This window comes from Dermacentor albipictus, chromosome 3 (assembly GCF_038994185.2).
Source record: "Dermacentor albipictus isolate Rhodes 1998 colony chromosome 3, USDA_Dalb.pri_finalv2, whole genome shotgun sequence".
Taxonomy (NCBI): domain Eukaryota; kingdom Metazoa; phylum Arthropoda; class Arachnida; order Ixodida; family Ixodidae; genus Dermacentor; species Dermacentor albipictus.
This window is the reverse complement of record NC_091823.1, coordinates 911,967-927,098: the sequence shown is the minus strand read 5'-3', so window position 1 is coordinate 927,098 and position 15,132 is coordinate 911,967. Positions and strand designations below refer to the sequence as shown.

At 47.6% G+C, this 15,132-nt stretch overlaps 1 protein-coding gene across 6 annotated transcripts in view; it reads right to left on the bottom strand.

Annotated features, from left to right (window-relative positions):
• The window catches only part of LOC139057143 (cysteine and glycine-rich protein 1-like), a 29,646-nt gene that overhangs the window by 13,308 nt on the left and 1,206 nt on the right, over window positions 1–15,132 (bottom strand). For all 6 annotated transcript variants that reach the window (XR_011512580.1, XR_011512581.1, XR_011512582.1 and 3 more), the window contains exons 2-3: window positions 13,695–13,815; window positions 2,002–2,182 (exon numbers count right to left, since the gene is read on the bottom strand). Coding sequence is in view for 2 of the 6 variants with exons in the window: in XM_070534918.1 (XP_070391019.1) it covers window positions 2,002–2,182; window positions 13,695–13,791 (278 nt within the window). In the remaining 4 variants the exon portion in view is untranslated. The remainder of the gene's footprint in view (window positions 1–2,001; window positions 2,183–13,694; window positions 13,816–15,132) is intronic.

Below are 15,132 nucleotides of genomic sequence, written 5' to 3'. Positions count from 1 at the left end.
AAGCTATCATCATTAGCAATGGATCTAGCATCGTCCTGGTCTTCTACAGCTGGCTCGTTGGCGCACCTCGGCGCTAACTCATGAACGTGCTTGTGCCAGTGCTCCCACATTCATCATAGTCATTAAATAATTATGACGACATAACCAATAATTGAGAATGACTTTAATGAACTGTCAGAATTTATCCAGTGATAAGCACCAGGTCCGCACAGTTCAGCTTCGCTGGTTAAACATCTGTACGAACTGCTTGGGCTGATAGGCAAGCTTATAAAACATTGCCACCTCTCTTGTCAACTACATTCCAAAGCATGGAGGCATAGATTCAGTTTTTCTGGGTGGGACTTGCACTCAATTGTTCAGGTGTCACTAACTGTGAAACATTGTAAAAAAAACTGGACTTCAGGATGGCTGCATTAATTAAAAAATGATCACATATACATTAACATGCACAGACAATATTTTAAGAAGCGCAGTGAGCCTTATAGTTATTGAAGCAGTGTCTCAATAATGGTGTTTCGGTATGACCTGTGGGGGTGCGCGACCCTCGCGCCTCCCCTGATGTTTTTCCCGCATAGCGCATCTCCTGTAGTGCGGCTTCGCCGCACACGCGGCGGTCCGAGTGGTACAGGCGCAGTGCGAGAGATGGCGCTAGTGTTGCGCGGCCGCGAGGTTACTTGGGCGCCGAAAGGAAGGCGCTTGCTCTCTTGGGTTCGAGACAGCAGGCCGCACGGACCTGCCCTGCGTGCAGCGCCCCTCTTTCCCGGCGGGTCGGCGCGCAGCGGGGGACGTCTCCCGCGAGCGTGCGGCGACCGATGCATCTGCGAGACCGCCTCGCGTGGCCACCTTCGAACGCGCCACGATTTGCGTGACTATACACGCGAACGACCAGGCGTTGGGATCCAGCATGGAGCGAACATATTCGCTCGCGAGGACGCGGCGAGTCGGACTTCTAGATTTGTCGCGCGCCCATCGGCATGTTTTGTGGATAGCAAGTCGGCTAGCTGACACTGATCTATGAAAGGTGCAATAAATGCCCTTGCGATTGTTTGCACTACTGTGTTGTCGTTCCTTTGTCCCAAGAGTACGGTGTGAGATATCCCGCATCAGACCCCACAGACCATGTACCATTTGTTGCAGACAGAGTGTTCAAGCAGGTACAACACACTTGTCAAGTCACGGTTGAAGTTACCTATAATCCCAAGACAATTTAAAAGCTGAACTGAAAGCCTGCATGTTGTGTGTGATGCATGATACCCAATCTCAAGAGCCAGCAATGTTCGCAGCCATGAGAGTAGACATGAAACATCCACAGTCCATAGAATGTAGTTAAAGAGGTATTTCACAAGGCACCAAATGAAAGAGTCAAAATGCCACGTACGAGCTGTACCACATACGAGCTTTGCTACAGAATCGATGGCAGTATTTACTACCACTGCCATAGAAAGCCAGCACTTTGATTTTATGGGTCACATGGCCCTGTTTAGCTTTGTCCTAGTTGATCATAGACATTTGTTGGAAAATGCATGTTTCACCTTTAACCATCTGACAGTTGTTGACCATGTATGGTAGAGAACACAGCTCCTTCGTTCACCCAATATAAAATTATCCACAGAGTTGCGCATGCTGGTACGAACTGAAATTGGTGTTGTTCTCCAGTTGCTTACTTGTTCACTTTGCCATCGCTATCACCAGGCTGCAACCAAGAAGCCTACTGGAAATGACCTATAATGCCTAGAGCATCCCGGACTCTGTACACAGCCTACTTTTTCATCCTAAACCCTTCCCTATTAGAAACAAACAACATCATGTTTGCCACACGGAAACTGACAGCTGACATCAAGTGCATGCAGCACAGGGTAATGTGCTCTCATCTGATTGAATGGGTTCTGTACAGCTATGTTCGCTGATGGCACTGTTTGTGGTGCCCTGCATACGACTATGCTATGTGAAAATAAATGGCTCTGACAAGAAGTCGGATGGTCTAACATGCAATGAAGATACCTGGTAGGTGGTCCATTCCTGTACTTGTCACCAGTGTCCATGGAGAGCACCCCAGCACCACCGCCGCCATAGCCATAACCCTTCGGGCCAAACAGCTTGCCATAGCAGGAGCGGCAGTAGATGTTTCCTTCATGCTCGGTCAGGTTGCTGCTGTCCAGGTGCCGATGGCAGTCAGCATTGGCTGTGCACCAAGGAAAGTGCACCGCTTGTTTTAAGCAAAGAGCTCAAGGATCTGCCCAAAGCACCAGCCTGCCATGAGCAGTAAATGACATAAAGTGAATCCATGTCAAGTGTGAACTAATGATTACCAGCACTGAAGTCATGCTGTAAGCAACATTCAGGTTGCTGGCTGTCTTTCCACGCCTTGCAGTGTCTGGCAAACAAAGATGCACCTGGACCATAAATATGCACTACAGAAACATGCTACCAGTGTCTTGGGTGTCACGACCGACCTACAACACGGTTTGTAGCCACTAGGAACAAGGCCACAGCCATGCGATACTGATCTCCTCCATTCAGACCACATGCACGCTTGTTGCGAAATTTGGAGAGCTCATCGTGCGCGAGCTAGAATAATTCAAACTGTCGTCTGCAATATGGCAATGCAAATGAAGCCCTCTCTCAGAATTAAGCCTGCCATGATATACATCCAGCACTAATGTTCACGCATGCAGCAATTTAAGAAAGCAAGGAAAAAGAAAATTTCAGGAGAGCCCATCTTTCTATGAATGTCTACATTAATGCAATCAGCACTGAATCAATGTAGCGACACATCATATTGCCACATTTGAAATGCATCATGTATGAGGTATGTATGCAGCAGGGCTATTCTTGCGCAAGTTCCTCTGGATGAGCTGCACCATTTATCAAAGTTGTCCAAAGTCACATGTTCTGCATGTGAATATATTAAGTTAAGAAAACCAGCAAAATCGGCAGTTTGCTTCATTATATTGAAATGTTGTTATATATTGAAATTTTGTTTTATGCAAAAAAGTGCAGTCGATGAATTTAATACACAAAAGGGGTCGCGAATCTTTCCGGATATCAGGCAATCGAAAAAAGCAAATTTGAATGAGAAAAAAAATCATTTTGTTCAATTTGAAAGTCAGCGACAAAATATGTGGTTTCATGCTATATTGACAATATCATCCTATCAGCATACAAAGTCAACACAGCCACACTTTTGCATCCACACCACCCCTACAGCTGATAGTGTCGTCTGCAGTGGGAAAATCTTATGAAAAGCACCGACAGTGGGGAGCAACGTTACTAGACCAGCTTCAGTTTTCAAGCTCGGTGCCGTTGCATGGAACCACCACCCGCCTGCGCCTTCGTGGCACTGCAGTCGCGCCCTGCTTCACTTCCTCACTAGCCAGCTACGCACGCAGGCCAGACTAAGCATGCGGTGCAGCGTTGGTGTATTCTGTGGTTCGCTGTTGATGGCGAATTTCAGCAAGCATGTCATCCGCGAAACTGTAGCCTTCGCAGAGTTTGTTAAGAATATCAGCAGATGATGCCGACGTGCTGCGTACCTGGCTGCATAGGTGGCTATTGGAACGACAGTTCGGCACGCCACTTTTTCTGTGCTCTCAGCAATACGACACTTTGCTCGGGGTGGAACAGAGCGATTCCTCACGCTGACCAGGAACTCGCTGTGAAATCCACGGCATACGCTTGTGCCATTGCTCCCGTGTTCGTCGTCGTCTTCCACAACTGGCTGCGTTGCCGTTCATTATTCCAGCGTAGAATTTCACTTCTCTTCTGCCGCCGTTATGGGGAGGCTGTGTTTACGGGGGTATGAGCCATTGTTTTACATAACGGACAGATTTAATTTTGAAGACATTTAATTTCGAAGAATCACAAGCGGCAAGTAGTTGGTGAAGGCTGCTAACCACGCCGCTGAGCAAACTCGAGACATCGAACGCAAGCGACAACGGCGAACTGCAGGCATACCATCAGCGACGTTGTTCTCTCCGTCGCAGCCGATCGTGTGACTAACCTCATAATTGAGAAATACTTTAATGAACCCTTGGGATTAACCCAGTGACAAACACAGGGGCCGCATGTTTCAGCTTCGCTCGTTGATCATCTTTACAGAGTAAAGAGCCACTGATATAAAAAATATTTTGTGTGTGTGCCTTGTGTGTTCCAAGACCAACCTCATCTTTCTTTTTGTAGCGCTTCTTTGGCCTGCTGAGAAGCTTCAGTGGGGATGAAGACCATTCTACAATCACGCGCTTTGGCCAGATCTTCAAGCTCCTGAGCCTAAACTGCGCAAAACGTTAAGACAACAGGAAGAAACACACGACATTTAGAAATGCAGCTTCTGTGCTTCGCTGTATGCATTTCTTCCTTTCGTGCAGTTTACCCTTCTTTCTGTGTGAACCAACTGGCCCAATACATTCTTTTGCTGTAGGTGGATACCGCTTCCTCATGGTATTACTAATTCGGACAAGGGAGAACGCCAGCGAGCGTGAACCACGGGCAAACTGCCCGTCCGCATGAACGCAAGGCTGCGGCGAGGCGTCTGCAGTGGAGCTCGATGGAACGGCGCTGCCATCTGCTGGCTGTCACAGAAGTGGCGACAGCGGCTATAAGCGCGCGGGCGGAGAGTTTTACAACTGAAGCTAGTCTAGTAATGTTGAGTGGGGAGCGAATGCTTCGTCTGCCTCTCACTTCAATATATCTCTGAAACTCGAGATTAAGCAACCTCCAAGACATAATGCACAGGAAGACAGCGCATGATGCCACGCCATCTCGGCTCACGCAGTCTTTGCCCGAGTTAGATTAACTTTAAAAAAATTGGTGGTGCATTCATCCTGTAGAGATGACTGGCGACGATAATGTGATTAGCATTCTTTTCATGATGGGTCTTTAATTAATTAGACGTGATGGATTCTTGTGATGGTGGAATTAACGGGACAGAGACAGGGTTGTATGATATATTCAATTGAATTGTAATTTTTATGTAGTTTCATTGTTTTCTACATACATATTTAAGTACAGTAATGTGCATTTGAATATACTGCTACGGAAAGATAAAGGAAGAGGAAGATCGCGAGACGCTGGCTGCTGCATATTGTTGCTGGTCAGCCATCTTTAACTACACTCACTCTACTTGTGTATATATTGTAAATACAGTCTCTCTATACTCCCAACATCTCCATAACTTATTGGTGGAGGTGCTGGGTACAATTGCTGGAAATGGAGCTCCGCAGTGAATGTCGCATCAGCGTCGCCACCATGAATGACGGTGAGCATGCGGGATCAACGTCGTTGCCGTCTCCAACGTCACCATTGCCAGCTACGTCACTGTCCTCTTCGGTTGTGGTTGTGCAACCCAAGGATCCTGGAACTTTCTGCGGGACCGATGTCGCCGACGTTGAGGAGTGGGTGGTGATGTACGAATGCGTGAGTGGAATCAACAGATGGGACTCTAAGCTTATGCTAGCTAACCTGTTCTGAAGAAGCACGGCAAAGGTATGGTACAAAAACCACGAAGAGCAGCTAATAAGCTGGGACCAATGCAAAGAGAAATTGGCAGAGTTGTTTGGCAAGCCACCCGGCCGAAGAATTGCTGCAAAGCAGAAACTGGCCTCCCGTGGCCAATCCCCCGCGAAGTCCTATGTCATGCACATCCAGGACGTGCTGGCGCTTTGTCGTAAAGCCAATCATGACATGACAGAAGCTTAGAAGGTCGGGCGCATGCTGAAGGGCATTGCTGATGACGCCTTTAACCTGCTCATGTGCAAAAGCTGCTCGACAGTTGATGCTATCATCAAAGAGTGCTGACAATTCGAGCAGGCCAAAAGCCTGCAACCATTCTTGCTACCATTCACCAGACTTCCCAATATTGCCGCAATGTCGACGTGTGAAGATAAACCCGCACAGCAGCATGCGTCACCATCAGAGGACGTGGTGCGAATTGTCTGATGCGAATTGAATGCGATGGTGCCTGCAGCTTTCTGTTCAAGTAGCCCTAATGCTACCTCTTTTTCAGTTCCCCTCGTACAAGCCATCATTCGCCAGGAGCTTGAAAACATTCTGTCTGGGGTGTCGCCAACCCCAGAGCCAACGATTCTCTCCGCATTATTGCAACCCGACTAAGTAGAGAACTGCGGACGATCAGCCAATATGCTTTACCTGTTGCTGCATTGGTCATGTCGCCCTATACTGTTGCAACTCGTGGCCCTCAACACCTCGCACCCTGACCAACCTGGGCCGTTTTGATGGAAATGCCTGCAGTGTTTTGCCCACTGCCAAGTCTAACAGCGCCGACAGCTCTGCTAGGAACACATGGTACAGTCGCTCACCATCGCCGTGCGGACACCAGTCTCGTTCACCGCAAACATGTCGCCCATCTTCCCACTCGCCGCAGCCACATCGCCTTTCGTCCCCTGTGGCTTTTGGCCGCACCCTTTTGGAAAACTAAGAAATGCAGCCCTTGGAGGTGGTCCTGCATTGCCTACTACAGCAGCAAGTCCTCTGTCTGTGCCCACAAAGAGAAGTGTAATTGGCCTTTCTTTCGCATAGGTCTTGATCTGCTTGGCCCTTTGCCGACGACAACTAGAGGGAATAAGTTGATCGCTGTCGCTACTGTGTACACGACGCGCTACATGATCACAAAGGCGTTGCCGACTAGTTGCACAACAGACGTCGCCGATTTTCTCACGATGTCATTCTCCACCACGGTGCACCTCGACAGTTACAGACAGCAGCCGCTTGTTCTTGTCTCGAGTTGTCGATGACCTCCTCCACTTTTGTGCCACTGAGCACATGCTGTCAACCACCTACCACCCACAAACGAATGGCCCTTATGGAACGTCTAAACCGAACACTCACATAGATGCTGTCGATGTACGTTTCCAACAACCACCATGACTGGTATGCCATGCTGGCCTACGCCACATTCGCATATAACTCGTCCCGACATGACACTGCAGGATAGTCACCCTTTTATCTTTTGTATGGTCGTGATCCCACATTGCCGTTTGATACCATTTTGCCTTCTGTGCCTCGTGTTGCAAATGAGTATGCCCGTGAAGTCATCGATCGCACTCTAAGGGCGTGTTAAGTCGCCCGATCTCGTCTATTAGCCTCGCAGTGTATACAAAAAGAGTGTTATGATCGGTGCCATTGCGATGTTAAGTTCGCCCCAGGTGCTTGGGTGCTCCTTTGGTCACCATGTATTGGGTCAGCCTTTCCCAGAAGCTTCTCTCTCGCTACACAGGGCTTTATGAAGTCCTACGTCAAGTTAACGATGTAAATTATAGGATTTTGCCGTTACAGTTTGATCCATCCTTCAAGTCCGATGGCTGGTCAAATCGTGCACATTTCACTGCTGAAGCCATATTTCACTCGCAATTCTTCGCCTACCATGCACCGAGACAGCGCTTCAGCACCCGGGGGTCCTGTCACAGAAGGATAAAAGAAAGATCACGAGACACTGGCTGCTGCGCCTTGTTGCTGGTCAGCAATTTTCAACTACACTGACTCTGCTCGTGTATGTATTGTAAATACAGTCTTTCTGTACTCCCAACACACCCGTAACAATATTCACATTATATGTATGTTCTATAGTACATTTGTACAGTTTACGACAAAATGTTTATCGGTTCAGCAGAGCTAGTAGACAGCAGTGCATCATTTTCTCGTTTGTTGTTGATGCCGACGAGCAGATGGCTATCGATAGAGAAGTACAATGCATATGTGTGAGGTCTAAACTGTCTGATTCTGCAGACAAAGATATGGTCAAGCACACCACTGGTCCTCACCAGGGGTACCATGTTGAGGGAGGCCTGCTCGGCGGCACATGCCTCTCATGTACTCTGGAAACCATGCATTTTGGGGCTTTGAGAGGTCAATTTTGAAGTCATTGCAGATGGCAAACGACATGTCTCATTCATGAATGTTGTTGTAGCAAGGTATGAAGGCAGTCTTGCTGTAAGCTGTTAGGTGCATGGGCATGACACCATCTCCTTGGTGGCCCCGGGACTGACAGACGACGACGATGGTGATGTCTTGACTGTTGTACGTTATGTGACCCATGCAGATGTCTCCGACACTGTTGTGCACTAGCATATCGTCGACTTGGGGCGACAGACGTAACGCGACTGATTCAATAGTGAAATGGTGTATGAGAACGTTTTTGTAAAGGGCAACACCAGCGTGGCTTGACTTGAGCCGCTTGCTTTGCCCGACGAGTTTAAAGCAGCAGATGGATGTGGGTTTGTCAGTTTGTAATTCCATGTTTCTGAGAGCGCGAGGACACCTGTTTTGGAAATTACTGAGCCGCTTTCGAGGTCCCTGACATGTGCATCAAGTGACTGCACATTGATGGAGGCGAGAATCACATCCTTCTCAAAGTTGTGTTTGCCCACAAACTCCTGGGTCTGCTCCATGATCGTGTGCAGCCTGTGCATTTCAAGTGAAATTGGTAGCCTGGGACAACAACACGTATGTGAGTTTTAAGGGGTGCTTGCAGTTGTACTCATACATGACCTCCTTATACTTGGTCGCCTGAGGCTTGCATCGTGACTGTGTTTGCCTGCACAAAATGAAACTGCATCCTCCAGCAGGAAATGTTCTGTTTGACAATGACTGCAGTAGTAATGTGGCATTGTCCGATGGGCACCAAATTCATGTGCACACGAGGATTGCTCTGCCAAATATGCTGCACCTTGGCCCGCACCACAATGCTGACGGCCAGCGATGGGAACTGTAGTCAGAGTAGCATGGTAGAATCGTTATTGTCATACTCGACATACTTGAGCTGGAGCCTTACTGCCGTTAACCAGGCAGTCAGTGACATTAATGCTGGCCTTGATCATGTAAGGTTTTGCCCATGCATAGTGATAGCCCTGCAGGCAGACACCCCCATGTCACTAGGCTTCATAGTTGCAATTTTCGCACAGGCTTGGGGGAGGACCTCCAGCCTCTCGCAGTTGGCAATCTTATCATTAGGTGGTCTGTAGAATGTTGTATGATGCTTTTCAGACACCAGCCATTGCACCCGTTGACATTGGCGTTGCTGTAGTATGACCTTACTCAATTGGGGCTCTTCTGCATGGCCTTTTTGGTGGTCACAAACTGGTTTTTGATCATGCGGGCATCGCCGTCCATCAGCTTGTGCCATCTCTCAATCAGGTTAGATATGATGAAAAGACTGCGTATTGCTGGCGCACTACCTTGACGAGAGGGTGGTCCTGCAGGCTCCTCCAAGGGTGCTCGTTGTTGAGTTTGTGGATTCGGCGGTTGCTGCGACGGTACACTTCCGTGGCCTGAATGATTCGTAACTAGCACAGGTCCTTGCACGGATAGACGGCAATTTTTCTGAAGGGCTGGCCAAATGGCTGTGTAATCTGACAGAGCCATTGTCTATCTTCATCAACCCCTTCGAACCCATCATACTGACTTCAATGACAAAGATGGACTTGACAGATTTGAAGGCACAGCAACATTGTTGAGGTCTCACTGAGGCCTGTGTCGCCCTTCTTCATCTATAACTTCACTGCCAAGTGCACCGTGGCGCCCCCAATGGCAGTAGCAGCCTTTTCAGCGGTGGCTGTGGCTACACAGGCGCTGAAAGCAGAGCCAGACATCGTGCACAGCCGATTGTAGGTGTCCTTCAGCAAGGTGAGCGTGTATGTATGCACAGCCGGGCTCGTGGGAAACACTCCAATAGTGTCTATGAAGCATGAAGCAGTGAATCACCTCTAGGATGAGCTTAATAGATACTGATGGGCTAGTTGGTGAGACATGATATTGAAGCTGCGCACTTAAACCTGACACGTTCACGCAAACACGAAAAAGGACATACACAGTCACCATTCAGCATCTGTGTATGTCCTTTTTCATGTGTGCACGAACACGTCAGGTTTAAATGCGCTGCTTCAATATCTAGAATGAGGGAATGCTGCTTGGTGTCGGTCAGATGCAGGATGGCACAGTAATCACCGATTGTCATGTCATCCCTCGCGCAGACAACACAGTTTATCTATGCAGAGTGCGGTGTCATCCACCACTGCTTGGTACCCTACCGCGGTTTGCTGCTGTTGCTGCCTGCCACTGAGAAGTTGCCTGCAGATTTCTTCGAGGGTGTCTCCTGCTTCTGTATGACGATGCTGAGGCACGTTTAGTTACTTTTTCACAATGTTTAGCTTAGACACGTTCGTGGAGTTTTCTATCTGTTGCTGCTGGCGGACGTGGACTCATTCTTCCGGCTGCAAAGCCGGCACAAAGACGACCTGGTGACTGAACATGTAGAGGCAGAGGAGGATTCCCGCAGCTTCCCGACTGCTCATCTCGACGCCATTTAGCACATGCACACCCAGCACCACAACCAGCTGTCAAGCTTGAGGTCGGGGTGCTCTTTTTCTAGATGTCTGCAGGCGCATTGTGCAGGTTGGAGAAACCGCGGTGCGCCTCGTTCATCTTGTCCACCACGTACATGGTGCACAAGTATGTTATCCACAATGAACTGAATATCCATGTTTGATTGTAAAATGGAGGTTGAAGGTGCTCACAAACTTTTGATGTGCCTCCCGTTTCAGAAACACAGTCAGCCGGTTTGATGGCCACCTTCAATACCCTGAAGAAGTCTTCTTTGCAGTCTTCAGTTGTGGGTCAAGAAGTCCTCCAAGAAGCTGTAGTCAACATCCTCAAGCTGCTGGTACATGTCATGAAACTTTGTGCGCAGCATCTCAAGCTCGGCTGCTTTACCATCGTGCTTCAGGGTGGACGCAAGCATGTATGTCTCCCTGATGGGCCGACATGATACGTGGAATCGGCACATCATCTTGGTCCTGCTGCACTTGTAGCACATGAAAGTATGCTGGTGAATTTGGCACTGCTCCCGCTCGAGGAGATCAGTATTGAGGCTCATGAGCGAGTCCACTAGGGTGACTGAACGGGGGATACTGTTGCAGAGTGACTTTTTGGGTGCCTTGCCGAGCCAAATGAGCATGTGCGCATGAACGCTCCCCCTCTGCTGAACCTCGATTCACTCGAGGTAGTCGATGACTCTGTGCTTTCCAAAGGGGCAGGACTTTGTACTCTGCAGCACTTTTATAATGATGCGCACCAGCTTATCAAAGTAGAGGGCACACAGCACAGGGTCAATGTTCACATGTTAAACCTCGTAGAAGGTGTGCAAGTTGGTGAATGCATGGTAATGCTCCTCCATGGGCTCCTTGAGGCTCTAGATGACTGTCGGGAGGCACTCGTCATGCAGCTTGGACATACTCAAGGTCAGGAAGAGGGTACACTTTCCGAGTTGCCGAATCATGGCAGAACACATCTTGCTTCCGTTGCACCCAGTAGTAGATGGAGTTTGGGATTCCTCAGAAGAAGGCAAAATCTGATTTCATGCATTTCTCGATGAAGCTTTTATCTTCGAGCAGCTTCTTGGTGATGTTTGCTGTAGCCTTGCAGTTCCGGAAGGGGGCGACGAGCCCCGTGCAAATGCAAAACCGCAGTACCTTCATTACCATGAACAAGATGTGGCATGGCACGATGCCGTGATGGTCCATGCAGCAGACCTCGCTGTTGGTGAAGTCAGACTATAGGGCACACATCCTGGTGGATGTGCCACGGTTGCCCGAAGTATATCTGGGAAAATTGCAGTTCTTCTGCGTGTGTGTAGTACAGAAGGCTCTGTGCCACCTTGTTTTTATCAAAGCTGATGTCGAGGTATCATGTCATGTCCCACATCAACGTCTGCTGCTGCAGTGCCAGCAGGTTATTTGCTTGCACAAGACTGCCGATGCACAACTGGTCTAATCACTGGGAAGTTTCAGCTTCTTCGGCATGTGCTAATTCCTCCAGACAACGGTCTACGGCTCCCTTTGGCACTGCGACATTGTAGAGCCCGTACAGGGATGTCCAGAAGAGGTAGTCGAGCCTGGCGTTCGTCTTCATCTTACATAGATTGACAAAGATGTCTGCATCATTCTAGATGTCGCGAGGAAGACACTCAATGATTTTGTAGACCTCTACAGGAACGTCAAAAACTTCTTCCGCGATGCTGAACTGGCCGTCATGCATGAGGTGCCCGATCAACCATACCGGTTGACGGTGCGGGCAGTCTGGGTCTGCCAATGCTTGCTGTCCCACTTTTACTGCAATCGCGCAGCCTGTTCCTCATCAGTTTCCTTGGCGCGGTGCTGGTGTTTGGTAGCCGATGCTCGCTCCAACCTGGCTGCCTGTTTCTTGTCCATCTTCTCTGCATGGCGCAACTTTATTGGCAACTCTAATTTGCTGCTTGAGCTGGCAACACTGTCCAAATAAACAAAGATGGCTACGACATCCTGGTTCACAGTGGCTTTCAATTGGTGCTGTGGTCACGTTTCTCTCTTATGGCGTCAAATTGAGGTGTTTCGTGGAAGCCAACAGAGTCCCTGCTGCCAATAACACTTTATTTAGATCGGTCTCAAGGATATCAGTGACGAAATCGCAAAAATAGTGACGCTATGTGTGCAAACATGGTCGACCCAGTGAGCCTCATTCGATTTTTTAAATATGAAGAGCGTTTCAAGCGAGGCGGAGGTTAAAAAAGAAGGGAAGTGTTTGTGTGTAGCAGACTTCTAAAAGGTACAAACACTTGTGTTTAGATAAAATACTAGACGAGTAGGTTACAATGCATTTCAAAAACTGAGCAGTTATTTCATCAGGGCCAGGTGCAGATAGCTTTAAATTCTCTACGAGTTTTGTTATTCCAACCCAGTCAATGATTATGGGATCCATGGTGGGAAACAAGGGGTTATTAAATACGGGTGATGAAAAAGACTGATCAGAAAACAAACATTTAATTAGGTTATGCAGAGCAACACAGCACATATCAGATGGTATGACATTCCCTGTTTCATCAAATAGTTGGATATCTTGCTTTGGTTTACCACTAACCACTTCCCAAAACTTGCGCTGTTTATTTCGAAGCAGCAAAGGAAGAGTGCTTGAAAATAATTGCGCTTAGCCGCTTCAAGTTCACGCTTGTAATCAGAGATGCAGTTTTGATAAGCTGCCCAGCACTCAGCTTTATCACTTGATACAGCTTTTCCGTAAATTCTTTTTTTCTTGTTTCGTAGATGGCTGAGCAGTGGAGTGAACCAAGGAGAGCGAAACTTGGAATGCAAAGGCACAAATTTCATGATAAGCGAAAGCATTCTTGTTTTATGAATTGCCCAGGGTCGGTATTTTGTAGCGATGCCTTTTCCGATTCTATGCCTTTTCAGGCTTTTCGCGCTTGGCCACTGGTCAGAGCGACGGTCTGCCCACATTATCAACGCGATCAAGCGGCCGTATGTGGTGGATGATAAGAATAGCATAGAGTAAGGCATAAGGCATCGCTACAAAATAGCGGCCCAGTTCTCTTCTACCTCAAAATGTAGCAATGAATCACGCAAGTTAGATGTGACGTGGCTGTAAAGAGGTATTAAAAAGCAGTTGCCGTAAACTGTAAAATTTATTTGTAATAATATAGTGGCAATGATTAATGAAACGTATGCACATGAAAGTCGCATTGAGGAAAGATGATTTGCCGATATGTTGATATGGCATAATCCAGCATTGCTTGACACATGTGAAAGGCATTTCCGAGTGGAACAGCAGTCATTGAGTGTTAGACTTAACCATTACTAGACAAAGCAAAGAGGAACAACATGTAGCAGATTGTGATGACACATAAAGCAAGTTACCACAGGAGAAGCACTTGATGTGCCAGTGCTTGCCGATGGCGATCTTCTCCTCATTGAAGTATACGGTCGTGTTGCACCGAGGGCAGATGCCAGGCATGTTGCGGTGTTCTAGATGAGAGGCCTGTGAACACATTAGTTCATGTTATGGGACAAACAAACATTTTGGTGCAAAATGCCACAGTACAAACACTATGGTTGAGTATCAGCACTGTAATCTGAAAAAAAAAAAAAGCAAGTTTGAATCGGCTTACACCAGTTTCCTGTGGCTCAATAAAAATTAAATTTCCTTACAAACCACTTTTTTAAAATCTGTGTGGCGATTGCATGTTTAAAAGAAAAAAAAAAGGAATTTATGTGCATATGCACAAAATGTTTCGAGTTAATTTGATAAAGATGTCCAAAGGTGTATCTGCACTTGTGTCTGTCTCTATAAATGTGCATGAAGCCGCATTTCTCTTCTACATTCAAACCCATTCTTTTAATGCAGTAGCAATTAAATGGCCGCTTGAAGTATGTTTGTGTTGTCGCCATTGCCACCATTGTGCTGTCATAATTGACACACTGCTCATGTATGAAAGGTTTTTAGAAGAATGACAGATGCGTAGCGTGTTTGGTCATTACAGCATGTCATTCACACCTTAATGGCCTCGGGAAACATTCATCAGACCATTCTAACTGGGATGACTTCCTTTCCTTTGTTACATATGCTGCCACTATGATGTGTTTGTTACCATTGTTTCTGCACACCCAGATGCTCACATGGCTTTCAAAGTTGCTGGGGGTGCCACCAACTAGCCCGCTCTTTCACAAAGGCCTTTCGTCACAATTAGCCTTTTGACATTTGAGTCTCATTTGGCTCCAACTTGCATTCCACACTCCTGGTGGACTCGCCACAGAGTTTGCTACAAGGTACCACAGACCTAGTACAACCCCCCCCCCCCCCAATTATGTGGTTGAGCTGGTGATGCAGTAGTCCTACAAACGCTGTTGTGGCTGCGAGATGGTTCGTGCGAGCTGTCTCATCGTACATCGCCCTAGCCCTCCCCCCCCCCCTTTTTTTTTTGCTCTGGGATCGCATCACTCTGGTAACTGCTGGTGCCAAGAGCTGTCATGTTCACAATTGAAATTTGCAGCGAGTTTCTAGTCATAACTTGTCATTTTGCCTCGCTGGCTTATGAAGGCTTCACGTAAACAGATTTCTATGAAGCAGGGGATGTGCATAATTTTTTCCGCAGTAGCATTGTGCATTCACAGTGCCTTGTCTTTACTAATGTTCACATTACTATGTCCTTTGTTCCAAAGAGCTATTTCAATGCCACACAGCTGAGAGCTGTGCAACATAGTCACGAGAGAGGGTGTGCCTTCACCATGTGACAATTCAGGACCTGTAATGCTGGATTGAATATACAGCACACGAGAGTCTGCAGCGCTATTCTGT